At 44.1% G+C, this 24,953-nt stretch overlaps 1 protein-coding gene across 4 annotated transcripts in view; it reads right to left on the reverse strand.

The window, feature by feature from the left end:
• The window catches only part of unc5a (unc-5 netrin receptor A), a 148,278-nt gene that overhangs the window by 5,879 nt on the left and 117,446 nt on the right, over window positions 1-24,953 (reverse strand). For 2 of the 4 annotated variants that reach the window (XM_026190068.1, XM_026190087.1), the window contains 6 exons: window positions 22,937-23,101; window positions 17,195-17,425; window positions 16,128-16,430; window positions 12,027-12,114; window positions 11,401-11,569; window positions 8,998-9,231 (listed from right to left, as the gene is read on the reverse strand). In XM_026190068.1, coding sequence (XP_026045853.1) covers window positions 8,998-9,231; window positions 11,401-11,569; window positions 12,027-12,114; window positions 16,128-16,430; window positions 17,195-17,425; window positions 22,937-23,101 — 1,190 coding nt within the window. The remainder of the gene's footprint in view (window positions 1-8,997; window positions 9,232-11,400; window positions 11,570-12,026; window positions 12,115-16,127; window positions 16,431-17,194; window positions 17,426-22,936; window positions 23,102-24,953) is intronic. The other 2 variants (XM_026190077.1, XM_026190096.1) reach the window with 1 other exon arrangement.

Genomic DNA, 24,953 nt, shown 5'->3' on the forward strand with positions numbered 1-24,953 from the left:
TGTATCAGCGCACACACACACACACACACACACGGGTGCACGTCCAAAGAAATACACAAAGACATGGTGGAGACACTGAATAGATTTAACTCAAACAGAGAGATACACACAAAGGCCTGTTTGCGCACACACACACACACAGCATGAGCATGAGGCAGGGGTACAGTACATCTGAGGAAAAGAAGATAGTGTCTCTGCGTGCGGCCACAAAGGACTGGACCGACTCGTCTCCACGGTGCTTTAATGTCATCGCAAGGTTGATCCTCTGCCTCGGTTTGTATATGCCAGTGTTTTCTGCATCTGCATTAGCATGCAGGAACTGCAGCCATTCCCAGCCTACTGGCTACCTGGGCTGTGATGAAGTAAGTGAACGAGCCATTAGTCAACTGCTCATTGTTCTCGCATGGCGAATCTCCTTAATTTCATTTTTGTTTTTGTGCCAGTAGAGATTTGTAAATGCATGCTTAATATTTTAATCTCTGTGGGACTTGCTCAGTGGACCATTTGTTGCCATCCAAATGACCATCTGGAATGGGATGATAATATCCGGCACATTTGCCTCTGATTTATCAATTCGCTTTGAGCTGGATGCTTTGTGCTGAACATGTCCTCAGAAATCCAGCGCTTTGGTTGCCATTCACATGTGCTGCCTCATACTCCAATCACAGGAGCATACTACAACAGAGAAAACAGGCCTCTGAAATTAGTGGTGTGAAAAGACCTCCAAAATAAGACATGTTCTTTTAATCTGTCTGAGGAGGGGAAACAAGATGGCAGCAGAAGGAAAACAGTCAGCCCGGGCGCTCCTCGGAGTCGTACCTCAAAGACAACAGCTCCGAGAGGGCGAAGTGCGTATAGATGGCTGCCATATGTTGAACGCTGCATGCCAGCATGGTTGCCCATGGTATGAGTTCAGCAAAGACATCCAATTAAGGTGGAGAATGGTGGTAATTTCTATCTGCACAACACTGATTCAATTTTCTGCCCTCTTTCCCAGGAACAGGCTAGACTGATTCCAATTATAATGGAAAGAAAGCTGTTAATTATCCATTTGGAATCTCTACCTGCGTTATTTCATGTGCGCTCCCCTTTGACGAATGAGCAATTTTTGGTTCAGGCCGACAATTGAATTTCACTGTTTGTTCGCCGCATTGTTAATTTCCATGTTTGCTTTGTGCTTATCTTCTTGTTAACATGATTATTATGCCCCTTGTGATTATCTAGATTGATTCCCGAATTTGCATCGGTTTACCTTTTTTTTTATTTTAAACCATAAAAAAAAAAAAAAAAATCTAAAATGATCTGAATGTATGCATCTAGCTGGAATATACTCCTCCATGCTCTGCCAGACAAGAGTCTTGTGATGTTACCCAGTCCACTTACTCAGAGAGGGAAGGTCAGACAATGGCGCTGAATCAAAGCGTCGAGGTCTAATGAGTTAATAACAGAGGGCAGCGCGTTCTCCACAGAAAAGCCCTCTGCTATTATGTCTCTTACAGATACAAAAGCCACATTATGTGGGCTTCCAGAGAGGTTCATTTAAACAGTTCTTAAGCACAATTATTTGTTGGGCGGCGATTAGCATTGCAAATTGGGTGTTGGACTTTGATCAGGTTTTGACCTATAGAACAGATCTATAGCCCCGCTAGCAGCAGAACGAGTGCAGAATGCCAATTATCCTATTATCAAATGTGGCGACTAGAATGAATACTAACTCGAGCCGCCTAGCAGCACGTCAGGTTCAAGGCCGGCACACTGGGATTACAATCAAAACAGGGTCTGGGACATGATTCTCTTGCTACCTGACAGGGACACTGAGGGGGAGAGGGGGAGGGGGGGGGTTGAACAACACGGGATGATGCATTTGCTCCTTTAAAGTGTGCTCATGTCCTCGCTTTCAAAATGACACCGTCTCGCCCGCATGTTGTTTGTGTGCGTCCGAGTGGCTGTGACTGTGTGTGTTGCAGAGTGGCTTTTTTCTGCAGGATTTCAGCATATGTTCTGGACTGAGAGAATAATGGCCCTCTTTACGCCCCATTATCCTGTTAACAAATGACAGTGTGAGCGAGCTAATAGATGAGAAGCTAAATTTGACCGTATTATTTACTCTTTCTGGGAGGAAAACAATGCAAGGTTTGGAATTAGTTTATCAAATCACATATTAATCATGATTGCACCAGCTCAGTTTTGTTTCCCCCAATTCAGGGGAATATAATAAGAGCTGTTTTCTCCTAAGGCGCCCTGAACCTGTACAGCTATGGGAACATTAAGATGCATGAGATGGGCAAGAAGTTCAAGTACCGCAGGAGAAAAACCCCTTTTGTTCTGACGGAATTCGAGATAGCCTGGGGTGTGTGTGAAGACTGTGAATTTAGAGTCAGGCAAAGCCAAGACCACCCCCTGACATTCAATGAGGCTGGCTAAAGAGAGTGAGATAGAGCAGGGAGGAGTGAAAAGAGCAGGAGCAGGAGAGGAGAGAGACAGAGGCAGCTTAACATTTGTGTCTCCAGGTCACTAGAGTGGCCAGCTTTAGCAAGAGAGATAACAGGATTACTGCAATCATGGCCACAGTTTTCTATGACTTCAACCCCCTTTATACGCTCACTCATGTCCCCCCACCCCACTCTCCACCCATCCCTTCGGCATGGACCAGAGCTGGGACTGTAATGGACTGGGGGCCGGGCTCCACCAGGAAACAAGAGACACTCATACAGCTAATCTCTCCGGGCTGGTGATGACAGAAAGAGGTTAGTGGCTGCACCGAACGCGCTCCTGCGACAGAAAAGAACAGCCAGCCTTGGATGCCGGGTGGAAACACAAACGAAACAAATCAAAGTATTAGCAGAGGCGTATATATTAAGAACCGGACTGGCACGAAGCTGCAGACTTTCCCCTCACAGCAAGGCCAAGCTGCTTCTTGTGGCCTTGTGTTGTGCCGGCTTTGTGTGTAGCAAACTGATTAACACAACCAGCTCTAATGGAGATTATGAGTAGCCTTTGATCAGTTAATTAGTCAAGCTACATGTCATCCGAAACATGGAGCTATACATGCACACGGGCGGTAATATCCTCATAAACTCGTCCTCAGCCCCTCACTCTCGGCGACACGGTGTCATCGTGTTTAAAAATGTGCATTCATAGTGAATATCCATTTTCAGAGCTGCTCTTTTCAGGCAAATGCATTTGTTTATAGAGAGTAGCCTGGCTATGTGGGCTCCATAAATCTGTGTATTTGTCAGCAGGATGTGACAGGCTTTTCCTCTCTGACTGAGAGTCTATCGGTCTGAGCTCCAGTGGCCGTGCCCGCTACAGTCAACTCTGATTAATAACTACAAATAGAAGGGACTTGTCTGCTCAGTTATAAATGGGGACTGTGTTTGCAAGGGAAAAGATGCGCATTCTGCTTAATAAATCACAGAGCAGGACGGGAGAAAAAAAGCACACAGGAACACAGAAATATAATATGGAAACAATTTCTCAGCTGGGCTCAGTGATAAAGCTGACTGTCTTGTTTAACTTAATGCCAGCAATTACTGGGCTATGCTCTTCTGTTTTTCTTCTAGAATTTGTTGCCAGTAACTTTTGTAATGGAGGGATCAGAAAAAAAAAACAGTTTGTATTTCACTCCGTACATGCTGCTTTTCTCTTCTCTGTTACAGAAAAGCTAAAAAGTTTCCGCTCAAACATGGCTCGCTGCTCAGCAGCTAGCAAGGAAACGTCATAGTGGGAGCACATAAACAGTTTATGAGCCCTTTTTAACGCAAATAAGAATCATTGCTCGAGGTCAAACACTGTACAAAAAGAATCCAGGGGCCACTATTTAACCAGCAAGACATCAATTAAACACCCATTTAAATCCTGGAACATACATTTCTACAACAGGGAGACAGAGAAGCTAAATGTATTGGACTCGTAAGGTGTTACTGATGAGGGAGTAAATCTGCAGTTGGAAATAAAACACCAGGAGTACAAAGAGAGTTCACTTTTACCTCAGCATCTAAAAACCACATAAAGGTACAACAATGATTAATTAGACAAACACCTGTATACACGTGACACACAAGATAAGCCACCCCTTGTATCTTGGCAACCGTGCCCTTTTATTGCCAGGCAGCCATTCCTTTTGGCACCAGTTTTAATGGCTGCTACATCTAAGCAAATTTATCCGAGTCAAAAAGTATTTATGATGCTTTGTTTTTTAAGATGATCTTTTATGTTGGTGATCTGTCAACTATTTACTTCAATTATATTTGCACGGTGCCAACAACAGTTGCCTCAAGGCACTTTATATTGTAAGGTTAAGAGAAAACCCCAATAGTCAGATGACCCCCTTTGAGCAAGCACTTGGTGAAAGTGGGAAGTAAAAACTCCCTTTTAACAGGAATAAACCTCCAGCAGAACCAGGCTCATGGAAGGGGAAGTCATCTTCTGTAAACAGTTAGGGGTGACACGCTGTGGACGAGAGCCAGAGATTAATAATTACTAATGATTAAAGTGGTGTATAAACACAGAGTGTGAAAAGAGATAAGAGAAGAAGAGATGCTTAGTGCATCATGTGAATTGCCTAGCAGCATAGGCCTATTATAACAGGCAATTACTACAAAGCAATGCAAACTGTTAAGCTCAATATCAGTCTGAATTGATAGCGGTTATGGGAAAAAGTAAGCATCATGCCAGGAGTTAAACTGAGCCAGCCAAGTTACCCTACCATAAGATACTGAAGTTATTTTAAATCTCTTCACTCCATCTTGTATTTCAGTGCAATATTACACAACGTGTTTAGTTTATCACAAATTTATTTTAGCTACTAAGTATTTTTAATAGGGAAAGTGTACAAGTACACCAAAATCATCTCTGATGAGAACCTTGCACTAGATTATAATCATATACACTGCCCTGCTCGAAGAAACAAGTCCCACTAATATTTCCCTGGATCATGTTTAGACTTGATGAGTTATTTACAACATTTATTTCTGTCTAGAGATGCATTACTCTTGTGCCAAGATCTTGTATTAATGCTGCGAGAGTCAGACTGTTGCGTAAAGTCTTCTCTAGCCCACGCCAAAGATTCTCAATGGGGTTAAGGTCTGGACTCTGTGGTGGCCAATCCATGTGTGAAAATGATGTCTCATGCTCCCTGAACAGCCCTCTCAAGATTTCTGTCCAATAAATCCTGTCACTGTCATCTTGCTAAACCTTGAGTGCAATGGAAGGCTGTTGCCTATTTGCTTAAATCCAGGTGGTGACCTTTTTTGTGTAGATATAGGGTAGGTCCCAGTTTTTCATGTGGAAGATGGTCAGTTTAACCGCAGGTGGCATACTCGCTCTACTTTTAAGATTAGGCTTAAATTAAAACTTTCCTATTTGATAAAGCATACAGTTAGGGCAGTATCAAGTGGCCATGAATCCTCCATTACTTACCCTGTAGTAGGTCTAGGTTTATTGCAGAGGGAAGAGATTTTCTTCTTCATTTACATTTTTCATTCTATGCATAGATACACCACTTTGCATTTAATCATTGGTTATTGTTAATCAACTAATAAGCAGTCTCACAGTCAGTCCCACCCCATCTTATCACATCACGGGATTTCAGAAACTAATGGGTGATTATCAAGGCACCTGGGTCCATTTTTTATACTGTCTATTGGCATGCTAACATACACAACCTAAGCAGCATGTTGTCGGCAGGACTGTCCCAATTAACAGCTGCTCCAGCCTTTGTGGTCTTTGAAGGAATTGGGACACACGTATACTTATCGCTTGTTAGCAATGTTAGCTAAAACCCGATAAGCATGTCAGTGGGAGCATATAAAGAGCTCTTTCAAAAGTCGAACACAGAACAAAATTGTACTATTTCTGCTACAACAATAATTAAACAAGAAACCTTTACTATATGCTCTATGAGCCTGCGTTTCACAATGTTTCACCATTAGCATGCTAACAACGGTCACTGGTAATGCTAATGCTATCACTTGCTAATTAGTATTAAAATCAAAGCCACTGAGAATATTAAGTTTAAATTATTGGACAAATTATTTGAATTGTGACAACATTACGGTGCTATCGTACAATCTACCTGAGCATCATGCCTAGCTGTATAAAATGTCATTTAAATCTGTCAAGTAGTCAGAGTGAATTGAAATGGTGGCTCAATCTGACAAGTACTGCCAAAGCAAGCAAATGAATCCAATCCAGATATTTATTAGAAACACTACTGCATCAGTATTTATTATGGTTTCTTTTACAATGTACTGGTTAATACGGGGGAAAAAAATCTGTGCTTCAACCTCAGTAAAAAAAAAAAAAAAAAAAAAATCTGACAGGGAGTGGGTGGTTTGTAAATCATTTTTTAAATGTTTTTTTTAACTGTACAAAAAAACACTGGCCTCACAAACACAGACATGTGGGTGTAAAGGAAGCACATTTACTTATCAATAAACACAGATTTTTCATTAATGTTCCGCTATTCAAATTTGGATTATGCTCAGTAGAAAAACATACAGACTTTCAAAAGCTGTCAGATTGTGAAGAATATCACAGCTAAACATATATATATATATAGAAAAGCAGCTGCACCATATTCCAGTCCTGGAAGACACCCTTACAGTTAATTAGATAAAGGTGTTAGGTGTATCTCTCCTCCGAGTTGGAGGCTTGCTTCACTGCAGTTGTGGAATGGCAGAACCTCAGTGATGCTCTCCCACAGGTTTAGCTGGAACAAGCGAGCGCACAGCGAGGGCGCTACCAAACGCTGATTATGTCGCCTCTGCTGCTGTGCCAGCCTTGGCTGGGCCGATCAAGAGTGGGACACACATTAAATATTAACTTAATTGGTCCCAGCAGAGCCGTGCTAACATACGGCAAGCATCAGACGAAAATGTCACTGTTTCCCCAGAGCCCCCGCACACTTAGGATCAAAGACAATAACATTGGTTCTAATCTGCTGTAATTGGGAGATAAGAGATTCAATGGTACAGCATGCATAAGTGTAGCTGAATGCATTTGTGTTTGTGCGTGTGCGTGTCTGTCATTCTCCCTGATGGAGGCTTGTCAGCTCAGAGTGACAGCCAGCAATGGGACTAGTCAGAAAAGCTCAGCATCCCTTCTGGTTTCTACACTTTCCTCTCGCCACTGAACATCCATTTTATCTCTCGTCATTGAGCAGCCTGTTTAATGCATGGAAAGTTAACATCTGCGGTGGATTAGCAGGTTGCAAGTGTGGTCATAAAAGTCACATGTGCTGAAGGTGTACAGTACATACACTCTTCACTGCACCACCTCCCGCTGGTCCACCACTCTCATGCACTACAATTAACTCTAATGGTAGCCATAGTGAAAGTCTAATCATAAATGGTGCATTTTAAAGATAGTGATTAGTGATTAGTCTGAACCTCTCCAGGGAAGTTTAATCTCCACTCAAAGTAGTTAATGTACTTGCTAAATGAACTGCTCCCTCCATAATAGCACCAAGAGCAGTGTGGAGTCGAGATTACTAAGCAGCGTGGGCAACGTTCTAAATCACTCACTAAAAACTACAAAACCCTGGAGACGCCGTGGCTTACCACAGCACCAGGTTGTGTGAGAGACGGGGAGCTAATGCACTCAAGGGCGTCGAGGGAGCTGCAGAGTATGGCAGCACAAGTGCTGGAGTCAACAAGCTCAGATGTCCTTTTCTTGGCTAAGAGAGCCGGAGAATAGCAGAACAAGAGCTAGCCAGAGGGAGAGGGAGAGAGAGAGAGAGAGTTTTTGTGCACCAGCAGCCTTCCTGCATCCAACGCAGACACACAAGGTCATTTCAACAGTCGCACACTACTGGGTCATCGGATGAGCTGAATAAAGAGAGCACGCTACTGTTAGAGCTACTCTAATGTCAAGTAAACATATGGGCTGAAATGCATCTGAGGAAAAACACTCTTTAGCTCCCGTGTCACATTCTTTTATACACAGTTCATGAGATTTTTCGCCAGGACTTTTCCTGAGTGTGCCGGCTATCATGTGATAGCAGCAGGGGCAAAACTGAAGCACAAACGGATAGACGTAAGGCATGAGAGTCTGTACACAGTTTCCATCTCATCTTCAACTCCCTGACTGTGAGAGCGCTAATTTCAGTGCAAGCTCCCATTGACTTTCGTTTGCCGATGTCCCGCAGACGTCCGTAGATTGCGCTTGTGGAGGGGAGGTTAGCCATTAAAGCCAGCGGAAGTGGACTCTAGCGGGAAGTGGCACTTGTGGCTGTGGGTGGTGTCAGAAGAAGAGGAAGAGCTCAGAGGGAGGGGGGAAAAAAAAGAGGTGTGGAGAGAAAGAGCAAGAGAGAGAAAAGAGCGAGCGCACAGGGGTTGCTGGGAAAAGATTGGGACAGGCTCTCCTTTTAATTTACTAATTAACCATGCAAATGAAATCTTAACAGGCTACTCAGAGGCAGTCCTCAGGGGAGGGAGGAAGGCATTAGTGCTTGATTATACTCTGTCCATGTGGAGGGGGGGGAAAAAAGCGAAGTTGAAATATGCTGTTGAACAAAGTGATGGGAAACTTCTCGGCCTGTGGCAGCCAAGCAGAACCACAGCTTGGCTGAAGGGAGTGAGATGTCTCCGTTGACATGGATGGAAAAAGAAAAGAAAAAAAAAAAAAACAAGAACAACAACCCAAAACACATACAATATATATTATGTGTTTAAGCTGGATGTGTGGATTGTTTCAACTGACTTAGGGTCAGTGTGTGTGTGTGGTGGCGGGGGGGCAACCATCATCTGAACAAATGGCACAATCCCGAACTGTACATGGTGTAATCAGGCCTGCGATATCATTCAATTTATCATGGCTGTGCCTACCTCCTACATGTCTGTGCCAGTTTCTGCTAACCTTTCAATGTGACAGACGAAGCTGTTAGACATAATAGTCCACCTATCGCTCAGCTGATTCGAAACCGGCCAATCTCAGGCCTCACAAACTGCCCGTCACACACAATAACAGGCAGCGCCACAATTTTCACAAGTTTACCTTGAAGACGTCCTGCGTGTCGTCCATGCAGTATACCCTGATGTTGTATTCCAGCGTGGAGCAGTAAGCGTCCGAGAAGAGCACCAACCTCAGGCGCTTGGCGGCGCCCATGTGCAGGGACTCGCCCACCAGGGCGAATGTACCCAGCTGCTCCGAGAAGAGCCGGCACGTCTCGGCCTCGAGCTGGCAGTAATAAGGGTCTGACACCAGCTCCTCTCCCATCAACAGGACGTCCTGGAAGAGGCAGGGGTGGGGGAGGAAGAAAAAACAAAGTGTGGATAGAAGGTCAGGCACCCAATTTATGTAGGAGGCAAGGGCAATGTGTTTGCCTGGATATCTGGTGTGTATGTGTGTTTGCAAAAGGCTTTTAGGAAAGCAGACTGGCGCAGTAGAAGGGCATCAAACTCTATTGTTCGTGCTGTGTGACAGAGTAACATCAAAGGTAAAAGGTCTTTAGGTAATGTTTAGATCAGGGGGAAAAAGGTCTTCTTTGATCTTGCTTCAGATTCCTTTTTCGCCGCACTACGACTTACTACATCCTGACATAAAGACACACACCTCCTCATACAAAGACATACATCCTATAGAACACCATCAGTTTCCTTAATAATGCATGAACGAGGTATTCAGTTAACATGAAAGGAGACTCGAACAGATTCCTGGCAAGAACAGACGCTTCTGCAGAAAGGAAAGACTGGAGGTGCACTGAATATTGGATTATCGGGATTGCTGGAATCTCCTACAACGATTGTTTCAGATTTGTTAAGAAAGGTGAAAACAACTTGCCAATTTATCTGCAAAACAACAGTCTTGCCTGATGGTGAAAAGTGCTGAAAAACACTAACAGGCAGTACAAGAATTAATTGGTGCTTTAATTTGCCACGGAGAACAAAAAAAATGACAGGTTTAAAACAAAAACAGAAAAAAAAACCCTCAGAAACAACACCTTGCATTTTTCATCGTCGTTACAGAGCTGAAATCCTGCATCGCAAATCCATCCTTAACAAGGATGAGGTACCTATGAAAATATCCCATTCCATCACAGTACGGGATATTTTTCATGAGATAATTCCACTGCTCTCTGAGATAATTTGATGGAGACAAATTGGACCCAAGGTGACAACATTTTCTCTAAAATCCCTTCATGCCAGTTGACTGACTCTACCCATTAGCCAATCAAGCTGAAGAGAGCATTCTGCCTGCCAAATGCCCAGCGAGCCCCTGTAGGATCGATTCAACCAGACACCATCTACATCAATAGAATTAGTATTGACACAATTCATTTGCTATGCAACCACAATGGAGTCTCACTTTTTCATCATCTTAATATTTCTACAGAGTGGAACAGAGACCGAGGTGGCTCAATTACGCCACTAAGCGCTCGCTCTACGAGCAATTCATTCCTCTTTCTCCCTCTGCAAGCCTGTTATCCATTTTCACTCTCTCGCCTTGCGTCGTCCTCGCCTGCATGGCGTTCCTCTAGATCTGCATTACCTGCCTGTCTACTTTTCCTCTCTCTCTCGATCTTATTTCTTTTCCCCCCCTTCCACTTTCCGTCACACTCCGCAGTTATTTCCACCCTCTCGCCTTCTATTCTCTTGTCCACCTGGCACTTTTATCCCCTTTGGTGTCCACGCAAGCCAGGCCGCTGGGCTATATTTGGTCCGGCCGATGATTAAAAGGGCTGGTCTAACCTCTGCCTCAGACAGGCCAATCCATCCCACAGACACCCCACCGCTGCCACACAGGGGGGGGGGAGGGAGGCTGAATAATTTATGCACAATATCGAACATGAAAGAAGACCTAGTAACACTCTGAAGCCCACCAGCACCCTTTCCAATCTCTCTGGATTGTCGAGATGGTTACACTACCTCAAACTGTGCTTGTTTGTGTGCGTGTACCTGTGTGTGTGTGTGTGTGTGTGTGTAGGCAGGTTCTTCCCAACTGCATCCTATTGGAGTCTGGCACTTCTGGTTACTTTCAAATTTCATGGATAGAAAAATGGGGAGGGAACTCTGTAATTGGAAGCCGCGGTCAGAAATGGTCAAGGAGCACTCAGAGGAGTACTTTGAGGATCAGTAATTTGCTTAGAGAATGTCTGTTTTGAGAAACATGTTGCTTAGCAACTCATCAGCTAGAGAGCCAGCGCTTCCAGGCTTTTGTTCAAGCCCCGATGAGAAAACACCTGATGGTCAATAATTTAAACCTGATGGAGTAGATGAGTGCCGGGTCAGAACTATCTCCGCTATATACCACTGAGTGCCTTTCAAGTCACTGCTGAGCAAGTTTGTACTTTTTTGGGGAGAAAAGCTCTGAATAAGTTTAGAAGACTTTACAAATTCACTGGATGGCAACTTTGTCTTTCTCCAAAGGATTTGTGCTGGAATGATAGTGCCGTCTTACCTCCCAAGCGCCCTCATAATTCTGCTTCTTAAGGCGCACGGCCCAGTTATCCAGGCATGCATCAAAGCAGTGGTCCATGCTGAGGATAACTGGCCGGCTCAGGACCACCCCCGGAGGGCCACAACTCACAATGGGGCTGAGAAGGGTCTGGCAGCCAGCCACGGGTAACCTACACCGGGGAGAGGAGCAAGAGAGAGCGATGGATGCTTTTCCTCATTGAGATATAAGTGAGAATTTATCGGTCTCTTGTAAGCAGGATATGATACTGTCACCTCTGCAAATTATCTAGCAGCTGTAACAGAGAATCATAAAAGCCTGCTGGACTCGCTGACTTGTCGCACCAAGCTGTGATGACTGAGTAATAACATGACACTACCGCGGCATGCTGCAGTGGCTGTGCCACGAGAGACTGAAGTGCAGCAAGCCAGATAAACAGTGTTTTCCCAAACAATTCATTTAACTTAAATAGTGCACATCCCGGTAAAAGGCTACGTTATTTATTTACATCCTTTCTCCACAGTACTGGCACAGACTGCTAAGCCGTTCCTAATGGAACAGTAGAGCATCAAAACAAACAGCCTAGTGGCAGGGAAGACTGCCAGTTAGACAGCGTTAAAGAGACCCACCTTAAATCTTCCTTCCTCTGAACAGTGAGATAAATCTCATAGATCTTTCCTCTGGGGATGGCCTCGGGAGGAATGAGCAGACTGATTCCTAATGCAAATAACAACAAAGGGAGAGAAGAGAGGAGGGGGGTGAGCAGGAGGGAGGGAGGGGGACAGGCTCATTTGTTCAGAGTGAACAACGCTTTTGTCATCCCACAAAGGAAGCCAGCCTACTCGACAAAACTGTAAGGCTGCAAAAACAAAAAACAAATCTATTCTGAAGGTCAGAGGCAGCCTCCTTCAGGTACAGTAGATGCAAATCTCTGCACCGGCAGCCGAGGCGGCACACGTCCCCACGGTCAACAATTAGCTGAGACAAAAGCGCACGCTGCATCGCAGTTTAAATGTCCTCCGTCTGCCACCAAGTAGATAATTGAGACCATGGAACAGACTACTCCAGGAAAATTGCACTTCCCCAGGAGAGTGTAGGAATGCACACTGGAGAATAGGCAGAGCTATTGAAATAGCTTGAGTGTTGTGGCATTTGAGCTGTGTTTCCGGTGCCAAAATCATCCACTTAGAATCCCATTTTAAATGTTGTACAAATAGAGACTATGTGACACAATCTCAACAGTCTCTGCATGGTAAAACTGGGCCTCTATTCACCATAAAACATCTGTTTGAATAAGGCGAAGGTGCCTAAATGCTCACAGCCTTGTCTGAATCTATAAACCATGTCTTCCATGTGCCCACTCTGAAACTGTGCTAAATGACAGTATATCTGCTTTGAGTTGAAGCATAAAAGTGGTGAGATTTTTTCCCCCCCCCCCTCTGTGTCCCACTGAGAAGATGGGTGCCAATGCGTGGTATAGTCAACATGGCTTTGAGTTAATCCATGCATAAAACATCTTCAAGAGAGTGGAAGAAAGGCACAGAGAGAGAGAGAGTGGTGGCAAGGAAACAGGAAGGAAAAAAAGGCCCCTTTCTTCCACAAGACGTACCAGCATCGGCTAATCTGGACAGCTTACAATGAGCCAAATGAAAACACTGTCTTCCAGTATAATTATATAAGCTCTAATCGGCTAATGTGAAGAGGGGAAGCAAAATAGGGACTTAATGATGACGCGGTGGACTTTTTATATCTTTTATAAGGCTGATCTTTGCCGTCTTTTTCCCCCTTCTGTCTGTTCTCTTAGCATAAAACTGACACTTGTGGACATTGGCTACAACCCCCAACCAGCTCTGTCATTAGCCAAGGAAATAATTGGAATAATTTGTTATAGATTTTATTCCACATCTCTTTCGGGGCACGGCGTCTTCGGCACACACTCATTATATCTCATCTTGTCACTGCACTGAATGTTCTTTTTAGTTATTCATGCATTGCTGTGTAGATGTGGCTTGTTGACAAATATAAGCAGAATCGCTGCTTTTTTTTGTGTGATTTAATGTTGGATTAGTGACTTTTTCGGTGTCCCGTCTTATTTCCCTCATAACTGATGGAAACTAATTTGTATCCCATACAGAAATACAGCCTGTGCACTTCATGGCTGTCCTGGCATGAACCTATTAGGAAACATGAGTTTTAAGGCTGAATAGTCTGCAGTGGGTTTCAACAAGACAGTAATGTTTATGGGACTGAGCCGTTATTGTTCAATTCTCCTTGCAAATGTCCAGTCACAGACACTAAAGCAGGTGTAATAAAACATATAAAGCCAACTCGCTCCCGCAGCATTTCCAAACACAGAGCAGATGTTAAATTGTTTAGATCATGTTTCTTTGTGAGCTTAAAGTATAGCTGTAAACAGAGGAACATCCTACAGAGGATTAAAGATGCCATTGCATGACACAAACTTACAATACAGGGCCCGAATAAAACAACTGTTTTTACAGTCCAAAGTTGTTGTTTTTTTATTCCACTTTTATGAATCACGTTTATAAGTTTGGGAGCAGTAAAGTGGAAATTGCTTTCAAGTTTGAGGTTTCACTTCTTATTACGAAGAAGCCAAGAGCTGTAAACAGAGAAACATACGGAGTGGTGGGCTAGCTGTTCTCTGTGCAGTGTTTGTGACTGTCATTCTGCATCAGCCGCTATATGGACCTCCAGGGCAAAATCAACTTCTCGAGACTGACAGATAGTCTGCTGCACCTTATGTCTGCAGCACAGTTGCCTGTTGTCACAAAGAGCTAACAAAGAAATAATGTATGGAGTGCTATTAGTTCAGCCAGCAACTGCATCTTTGGTAATAAATAATAATAGACGATAGCGTGAGCCTTCATCCATCCAAATGATGTTACCAAAGAGACGTAATAACACAGACTATAGAGAGGCAGCAACCACATCACAACGGGTTTCTGATCAGACCTTCTGATCATTTCCAACACCTGACATTTGATTTTAGGATAAATTCAAAACGTTAATTACTGTTTAAACTGAGCTATTGAAAAATAATAGTAGGTTTGTGAAGGTCCCGTCTCCCGTCATCCCCAACTGGTCACAGCAGATGGCTGCCATTATCTGAGCCTTCTTCTGTTGGACATTTCTTCCTGTTAAAAGGAAATCTTTCCTTCCCACTGTTGCTAAGTGCTTGCTCATAGGGTGATATTTTAATACTGGTGTTTTCTCTGTATTACTGTAGTGTCGTCACCTTATAGTATAAATTGCCTTGAGATGACTGCTGTTGTGACTTGGTGCTATATAAATAACACTGAACTGAGGTGAAGATCAATTTCTAGAGCAACCTTTAAATAAAATGCAAGCTGCATGTCTGTAGAACTTGCAGCTTGCATGCATTTTAAATTCTTCAATGTTACTTTTTGCACTCACTTTTTTTTTCTTGTCATAACTTTCATTTATTTTGATGTAATTCCCCATTTTTTTTGCACTTTTACACTTAAGGAATAAGAAAGTATCAAAGTTCTCAGGGTCCACCATTTGTGTCCTTTTAGCTCCTATTTTAGCCAAGTTCTCACAAGCACATAAGGGGAACCTTTGAGTGACTCAAATGTACATTTATTGGTCTATGCCTTGTATGCCCCTCATGTGGTGAGTGGCACAGCAATTTGGAAATGTATACATAATATTTATATATCTATATATATATAGAGATATAAATAAACCAGCATAGAAATTATAGTAGAACTTTGATGTTAGCTTTAAAAATGATAGAAACAGGGAAATTGGTCCAGGCTTTAAGCCTTTATATGCAGCAGAGGAAATATAATGGAATTTTGACTCAGCAAAGCAAAATATAAAAAAATCTTCCCTAGCATTTCCTCTCAGCTACCTAGGGCATCCAAACAAACAGTGCAGCAATGTAGAGAGAAAATGCAGAGAGGCTGGAATAGGATTACAAGAAAGCAAAAGGCCACAACAACCAAAGCGGATCCAAATAGGCCTATTTCACAGCAGCTTTTTTCCATAAAATGTTGGCGAAACACACATACTAATGCCATTAACAGAGGTTCTGTTTTATTCAGGCACAAAGCCTTTATTAATGTGATTAGTAACACCTGTGTTTCCCTGCCATTTTATGTCAAATTGGCTGCAGTGTGGCTATGGTTTACTGAAAACCATTAGCCACAGGCCTGCACGCGCTGGTAATGTGGGCACGAAGGATTTGTTAGTCAGGATAATACATCATGTTCGGTGGTTGGAAAGCAAACAGAAAAAGATCCCCTGAGGGTACGAGGTTCTCAGGGGGACCACCCTAGTTAGCAGCAGAGCCTCAGGTGGGTAGAAAACTGTTTGGTAACCCCACACTACTTGCCCCGGGTAGTAAATACTTCCTCCTGATGTTAACCTTATTATTTCTTCTGAAAACACACATTAAGGCCCAGTAATGTACTGCACTGGTGTTATTTGGTCTCAGAAAAGGGAGCATTATGATGCAATATGACATCAACCAAAGCCTCCAATAAATAGCCAATAAATATGACTTTCTGTTTACAACAATAACAGACATGTAGCAACAGTGAGCTTTTTGTTTACAGGTGATTACAATATGTGAACAAAAGCTTAAGTGGAAGTTTTTTTTGTTTTTGTTTTCTAAGCCAAAACAATTGATCTGAACAGTGTGAGAGTTGGAATGAAACCTAAATAGACCTTAATGAAGAACCTACCTGTGTTGGGGATAGTCAGCCTGCCGCCTAGGAAGTTGAAGGTCCCATAGGAGGTGTTGGCCACATCGCGGGGCAGCGTTTTAAAGTAGCTCTGGGTGGAGAGCCTGCTTACAAACTCGGCAGCAGCGTCAGAGTTGAGCTTGCCGTTGTGCAAGGTGTGTGAGCCGTTGGGAAGCGGGTCCAGCAGAGGCCCGTTGGTCATCGAAAACTTCCCGGTGGCATCGTGGCGAGAGCGCAGGGTGCCTTGATAACTGGTGGTGGTGGTAGTTAGATCAGGCTGGATGGTGAGTAAATGGGAGTTCTCTGTTTAGATGATAAAAAAAAAAGCAAAAACAGCAAAAGACAAAAGCAAACGTGTGAATCTCAAAGAGTGGTGGGAGGAAGGCTGGGGAGGGGAGTGGAGGGAAGGGGTCCCTACATCACAGAGACAGACCTCGCACTCTCTAAAGCTGTTGCGAGCTGCACAGAAAACCGAAACAAACACAGAAAAGAAGACACATGGCGCAGAAAACAAGAGCACTCGCACGCGCGCGCACACTCTCGACAATACACAAACACAAATTCCAGTCAAAGCCAGTCAATTCCCATCTTCTCTCTCTCTCCATTTCTCTATCACTGTCTGTCTCTTTAGCAACCACACAATCAATTCCAAACAGAACTCAGATGCAGCTTAGCATCCAGAATATATAAAGGCTTTTTTCCCCCCTCTCACACTGAATCACAGACACAGCAACCCAGTCCCCCATCTCCATCCAACTCAGACAGTTGTATTTCTATTACTCGCTGTTAAACCTCTGAGGCTCCACACAGGCAGTAAACAGAGTGGGTACATTTCCTGACAATAAGGTGCTGGCGAAACATAATGTGTCAGGCAGGCAAATAAACAGCTCGTGCACCACACACACGCAACATAATAAATCTCGCTTAGACCACAATCCACTGAAAACAAATTCGCGCCACCTCCACAACCACAAACAAACAGCACCGGTGGTACATGTAGATGAGTGCGGCACAGTCACTGTGGCGAAGACGGACAGACGAAAGCGGAACAAAGAACAGTGTCCTACTGCTGTGGGGGGGAGGCCTGCGTGACCGCGGCGCCCACACACCTGGCTTGCTGGGCTTGATGCCCATGGGCTGGAAGCCAGTGGTGAGGATGGAGGAGTCGGCCACGTCGGCATCCAGGCCTTCCTTCTTGCGCCTGTAGACCAGGACGACCACAATAAGCAGCAGGGTCAGACACAGGGCCACGGCCACCATGCCCACGTAGAGCGCCACATCCTCAGCTCCGCTCACGGCTGCAAAGGGGAGGACAAAAAGAGGAAAGAAAGAAGAGGAGGAAAAATTACTAATCAAGACTGGAGGATGCCCTCTGGTGTTCAGTGTTAATGTCATTTTGAGCTGCTGCAACATGTTCTGTGCAAAGGTCTCACTCGAGGACCTGTTTAATGGCACGAAGCATTCCTTCGCTGCCACCTAATGTTGCTTGACGCCTTCATAAAAAGTTAAGGGAGCCAACATTATCAAATACTGCAGGCCAGAATTTCTAAAACTCTGAGGTCTCGATGTCAAGCTGTGGGGAAAAAAAGCTAAACAGGAAAAAGCAGTTTCTGAAGCAGATTTTCACCGTTTCACTGTCACATTTTTTCATTTCTGCACCGGATAAATATATCTTAGGCCAGCATGTTCTTTTACCTCTCTTTCTCTAAGCACACAACACCCCAAGAGAAACAGAGAGGGGAAAAAATGAAGCATTTGCTTATGAAATTCTAACTCCTCGTATTGACTGCCTGTCTCACAAATGCACAGGAGTGTCTTTCTCCCAAAAGTACAGTATGAAGCTGACAGCCAAGCTGAGACAAACATCAATGTGTCTGCTTGTTTCTGTCTATGCACTTGTGTGTGTGTGTGTTTGTGTGCAAGTATGTGTTTTGCAGCAGAATGGGATTTGCCACGGCTGTCTCCCGGGGCTGGGGGAATTTGGTGGTGGAGGTGGAGGATGCTCCTGGGGCCTTTGTGGAGGGCCATTGTGCTGGTGAGCCACGGGGGCGTAGCGCTGTCAACTGAACACAGTCAAGGAGGGGACGCGCTGAACAGCGCAGCTTTGAGGGATGGAGAACAACAGCAAAGGTTAAAGCACTGCAGGCTGGCATGTGGTGAGTTGACAACAAAAGGAGGAGAACAGGAGCAGGGAGCGCGAGGGGAGCAAGTGTACAAGAAAGAAAACGCAGAATTAAAGAAGACTAAAGCGAAGACAGCGTGTGCCTGCGACTGACAGCATGTGGGATTTGCATTTCAGCAATGAGCAGCAGTAACACGTCCAAAAGGTTTGTGTCAAAATCAACCTGATTACCATTAGGTTTGTCATCTTTTGATAAATATCTCCAGGCTGTCACCACTGTGTAATCCTACTGCATGACAGGAGCCGCGCTCAACCTCAGAAACGCAGATTTGACAAGTTTTAATTGGTGTTTGTAAATCTGTGACACGAGAACGCCACAATTGAATTAGCGGAGCGCTAAAAGTTGACGAGAGAGAGAAAGGGAGAAAAAAATAAGCTCCCTTTCTGTCTGCAGCTCTCATTTCTATTCATCTCTTTACATCAATTTGTCCTTGCCTCTCCTTTTGCCTTGAAAAATCCATCTTTGGACAAAGCTGCCTGACATACCCAAGTGTTTAAGAGAAATGCCAGAATCTATTTCATGGGTGATTATCTCAGTACAATCTGATACTTTAAGTAGCGGATTATATGCAGCCAACCTCTATGGCAGCTCTTCGTAATGCCAGAGATCTCTTGACATGTAATCGATCGCGAATGACTGGCTGAAGATAAACACGAGACTGTGTGTTTTGTTCGTGATGCTACGTAGCACACCTGCACATAACACACTTAAAGCATGAGGACTCTTATCTGATGCATTCAACCTTCCTCCACCTCTCCTCTTGTCCATTTACCTGCCTTTGCCTCGCTCTCCTTAGAGAAGCACCGAGGTGCTTAACTGCAAGAAGCCTGGCTAAACTTTCCCTCCCTTTCACAATGAGCTCCAAAAAAAGAAAAAAGAAAGAAAGAACAAAAGGATGAGAGAGACTCTGGCTGAACTTCTCATTAGAGTTCCCAAATCCAATTGTCTTGGCGAGCCAAAGGCCAGATGATGCCGTGATATTTGAACTTCTTGTGCTGCAGTCCGCTGGGAGATGTGTAGTTTGACTAAAGACAAAGCAACACCCGTCAGTGAGGAGACGAGCCAGCTGGTTTCCGCTGATTGGATAAACATAGCCTTAGATTGGCCGGTTGCTGTTTACTTGCTAAGGGCACACCAAAGACAACTGGCTAACCTCAGATGCAAAGATCCAGTATCTCGACTCTTCCCTCTTCCCAGCATCCTCGCGCCCAGACAATAAAGCCAGCCAGTCAATCAAACAGCTCTTCCTTCTTTCCTTTCTCTCTATTCTGGCTGTAATCTCTGGTGGCTTATCAGAGCATCGCTGAGTGAAGTTTTATCTGACCCGCCAGGTGTCCTAGCGAAACGATCCCGATGCTCACAACAACCCTGACCAACAACTGCTCTCAGCTCCTCCTGGCCCCACTCATTGATTTTCATGATGCCAGCCAATAATTGAAAGGACATCCATCACAGTTTAATTGACATAGCTAATCAGGTTTTATAATTGGATGGGCTTTACTTTAGTCCCTCTCTCACACTCTCTCTTTCCAATCGCACTCCACACCAATTTACCTCTCTTCCTCTCCGCCATCAGTCATTCCATCTTTCATTTCCACTTGCCTTAATTGCTGGCAAAAACTTTTGATTCTCTTTGTGTGTGACCTCTCGTCATGAGTGACACCCGCCTGAGGATAATCTGTGGATGAGATGAGCTTTTTTCAGAGTTGACCTCAGGCCAATCTCTCTTTGCGCCCGTCTCCACGAGCTTTTGCTTCAGCTCCTCAGATTCGCTCCGGGGCTGGCTGGTAGGGGATCAGTTTCTGACTCGAGATGGGCCGGTATAATTCATCTCCTCTAAGGCGGTGTATCTGGCTCCTGTTGAAGTTTGGACTCTGGCTGTATTGACAGTCAGCACAATGACCGCACCTGATAGTCCTCCACTCTCTCTGCCTGCTTTTTTCCCCCCCTCTCTCCTGCATTGATAAATAAGAGTTTTGGAGCCTCCTGCGCCTCTTTCCCGGGCATTTATCAGGACACCTGAGAATATATTTCATCCCATGGCCAATCCTAGTCACTCGCCCGAAGATGAATAACACAGGAGTTCTTAAGGTCAGGGAAATATGGCTACTAAAACTCTCAACGCGAACGTGACTATTACTATCTCCACAATACAGTCGTCCCATCCCTCAGCAGGCTCTGGTGAAATATGGCCCAAAATAAATGTCCGGCTATTTTTCACAAAGCACCGTGACCCTGCTCTGACAAACAGAGCGGTGACGGAAAATCTCAGCCTCCGCGCCGCCAAATTAGCTCTGAAATAAAAAAAAATAAATGCAAAAAAACCCAAAAAAACAAGAACAGGCTGAAGATAAATTAACAGTTTGATGTGTTTTGCTCAATAATTTGTGACACATCCCAAAATGGGATGCTGCTGCAAATTAAGTTCATTACCTTCATTACACACATTAAGCCGAATAATTGTTTTTATGTTGTCCTAATTCCCTGCGCCTGAGAAAACGAGCACCATTATTTTCCCTCCACTATCCTTTCTCTGCCCTCTAACACCTGTCTCCCATTTTGGTTCTGCCATGCTGCCCGCATATTTATTATTCCCCCTGCGTAGATTTTGCATAGAGTATATGTTTGGGCTTCACTTGTTTGTTTTATGAAAATGATCCTTCCTGGGTCAGATTGCTTTTCCAGCTTTGTGTTGCACATTTATTCTCATGTACATCTAAAAACAATAACCTCATCGAACGCGTTTCATTTCTAGCTTAATGAGGGAGATTAGACGTGTCTGTGAGGTCCTCAGACGCAGAGTGACTGTGGTTCACTGTGCAGTTGTTGTGTTAGATTGCGCTGGGAGAGCAGGGTGCCTTTTGTTTCAAGGAGGGGGAGTTTTCCATCTCAGCTAATAGCCTGCAGACATGGTTGAAGTATGGGAGTTGCTGACAAGCCAAAACCATCTTGCTATTTTGCTTATTATAATACTTCACACAGCAATTGTCTATGGAAACACATCTGCTGGGAACAGATTGGGACAGGCATTCTTCAGAGGCCGGCGCTCCGCTCTGCTCTGTCAGTGTAAATACTGAGTGACTCTGTGTGTGCGTTTGCTCGACTGTGTGTGTGTGTGAAGAACAATGACTGGCATCTTTGTGTATATATCTTGCTTCTCTTGGGAGGAGCTGCTGACCTTTGATGATGGGCTGACTGAACTCCCTGGTTCACTGCACCAGCCAAACCCGGCTATCGGTGGACACTCGCACATACGTGCACTTGCTTGCGTTGCACTAACACATGCAGCACACAATGCAGGATTCGCATGCAATTCCAAACAATCCTCGCCAGCCAAGCATCGGTCTATTTGATCACATCAATCACAGCAAAATACATAATTCAGTTTATTAATTCAGTGGCCCATGTCAACTGAATCCCCATTAAAACTCAGTGTTTACCATGCAGATCAGCCAGAGAGCACACTATTTATAACATTTTCTCTATGAGACGCCACCCAGAGACTCATTGTGGGCAACATGCAGTATCTTTCTGTCTTTGATATCTGTAGGAAGTGACAGAGCTCTCCCTTCATGTCCATCTGTTCTGCAGAGGACCCCGTGGTGTCACTTTTCCACTCAGCTGCCGTCTCCGGCCATATGAGCCTTGCCCTTTCTCATCCTGACAGTATGCACATGCCCTATTAATGACACGCAGGGGAGTGGCACCACAGTATAATCTGGCTTGAATTAAACAGAAAAGTGCACATGCATTCCCCTACGCTTTAATATACGCACAATATGAGATTAATCACAATTTTAAATGCACCAGTGTAATTGATAGGTTGTGTTGTAATCAGAGGAGAGATGCTTTTATTCCTGGTTTTATTAACAGGTCATAGAGCAACACGGCACCAATATGCAAGGTAGGAAAGAAGGTACATTACCCAATGATAATTAGAAATGATCATCTGAAAAGGTCACACAGGTGGGGATGAGCCAGCAGTGGGCTGCAGATTAATCTTTTGTCTGTACGAGTGTTTAATGAGATGGACACCTTTCCTTCACGAACTCTTTGTAAGATGAACTCAACATCTATGACAAAAAGGAGGCTTCAAGCGTTTGATCGGATAAAAGGAAGAGGATGAGGAAGAGGATCCTTTTTTTCCCCCAAAATGGAAAATGTTTTTTAAAAAATCAAGTAAAAAGCCTTTCCCTCCTATTCCCTTCTAGCATTTACTTGAGGGGCTAATTGATGCTAATGTTGTACACCTGTTCTCTTTGTATTGTTTGTGATCTACTTGTTATAGCTGATGAGGTTGTGAGACTGAACCCTGTTTAATATTTACCTTTGAATAAATTTTTCCACTTCAGCCTTGAGTGGCATGCTTCTTTTTTTAAATTAACAGTGTATAATCTAGCAAAAGCTCTCAGATGCTGTTTTGAGTGCATTTATTGGTTTTTAAAATGTTCATTTGCCACTCATCAGCTCAGTTTTAATACACAAATACATAACAAACAACCATCTACTGATCCTTGTGCCAGAAACTGGCTAAAAAAAAACATATCTAAAGTAGATGTTTTGTATTGTTTCACTGAGTTGAAGAGTGAGAGTTATCTTGTGGTGCGTGGGTGGTGGTGCACTCACTCTGTGGACACTGCTCGCTGGTACAGTTGAGAGACTGGAGATCAAGCCCCTGGCAGTCTTTGCCCCCTGTGCCAGGTGAGGGCTGGGTGCACTCTCTGCTCCTCCACATCGAACAGTCTGCGCCACATGCTGACCACTTGCTCCACTCGCTCCAGCCTCCGTCCACTAGAAAAAAACAATATAAAAAAATAAAAATAACAGTGGTGAAACACATGCACAGCAGCTAAAACTCAAACGAATTCTCTTCAAACAATTTATTTCAACAATAAACCGGGCCATAACTCCCCTTTTTTCAGCAACAACATGAACTGGTGGAAACGGTGGCGCCAAACTATCTGTGTATTTGCGTGCGAGACGAGAACAAGTGGTTCAACACTCTGTTGCCATTCTGTGTAAATCTAAAATGGAAACCTGGTAATGAAAACCTTTTAAAGACATGCAAATCCACTTGCACACACTCAAATCCAGCAGCTGCACAGAGAAACCGAAGCGTGTAGAGCTGCTGAGGAGAGCCATATTGTCTCTATTCTGTTTTCTTTGTTTATTTTCAGCATGGAAATCAGATGCAACTAAGTTTAACCCCACTGGTGCAAGTGCGGCCTGGTAAACCAAGCTGCCAACAAACCAAAGGGAAAAAAGTAACCTCTGAGCAAGCGGTCCATACATTCGCAAGAATATAAGTTTCAGATTTCTCATACACCCAGCACAACATAATATAACATTTGAGAGAAGGAACCATCTCACCCTTGTTTGATTTCTTTGTCAAGATGCTAATATAGCGCCTGCGGTGTTGCCTGAAGTGCATCCGAATGCATGACAAAATACATGTGGTATTACTCTGAAAAGAAGAGAAAGTACATTACACCTGCAGCCTGACCATAACTTCAAACAGCCCACAATGAGCACAATGGAAATGGGCCCGTAATAGTTCGGAGCACGCTTGGCTGTAAGAAATATCAGCAGCTTTACCACATACAGAGAGGAAGGCCATTTTGCAAAGGTGGGGGTAATTTGGCATTGCGGCTGGTGCGGGTGGTGGCCGGGAGTAATATTGAGAGTGACACAGCGCCAGGTCTGGGGAAGGTTACTATAGGGCTAATGGGAAAAAGAGCAATAATGAGCTCTCATGGGGGAAAAAAAGGAAAAAAAACATCACTGTCTCACTCTTTCTCTCTCTCCCAAATGTAAGGGTGAAGGGGACCAGACGAGAATTACCTGAACACACACACACGCAGTAAATGCACACCTCTATGACAGCAGCAACCCTTCCCCTGGCTGACCTAAGGGCAAGGAAACCTTAGTGCTCATTAATCCTAGCAATAAAGAGTGCAGGGGGCATGACCTGCAGAAAGCAGCTCTGACCCACTGCAGGTCATGAAGCTTTGGTTAATAAAACATAAGTGAGATGTTACTGAGGGCGAGGGTACCTGTTACTGCATAACTGTATCAACTAATGATTTTATTTGCTTCGCAAGCAAATCCCCAATTGGAGAAATGAGATAGAAAAACACCGCGAGCGCACAGGGTGAATTAAACCCTGCTCCCACACAAGTCTATGTGTCGGTCCGAGTGCGTGTCCGGAAATGACAACCACAGAATGAGAGACTATTTTTGTGCAAGAGCATATGTGTGTGGTAGGATGCTGACACAGCTTGGGTCCTTTTTTTTTTTGCATTCAGATCCATTTGGCAGAGAGCGCAGAACCAATCAGATAATTGTCCTTGTTTGGCATTGAGTGGACCCATCCGTGGGCCAGTGGGCTGATTATCCAGGCTGGGAATGAGAATGATTGAATAGCGAATTACATCCTAATGAATATATTATGTCGCCCCTCAGTTTATCCACACCACGGTGAAATAAAGGGATGAGATCAACATCTGCCCTGATGAGGTGATGAAATTCTACTTCTCTTATCCCCACCACAAAAGCAAGACTAATCGCCATGCAAATGACATTTTCAAACAAGAGGATTGGCGTGGCAACAAAGTGAGAATGTGGATGAGACAGAAGCACTGTG

Source organism: Astatotilapia calliptera, chromosome 2 (genome assembly GCF_900246225.1).
Source record: "Astatotilapia calliptera chromosome 2, fAstCal1.2, whole genome shotgun sequence".
NCBI classification, from domain to species: Eukaryota; Metazoa; Chordata; class Actinopteri; order Cichliformes; family Cichlidae; genus Astatotilapia; species Astatotilapia calliptera.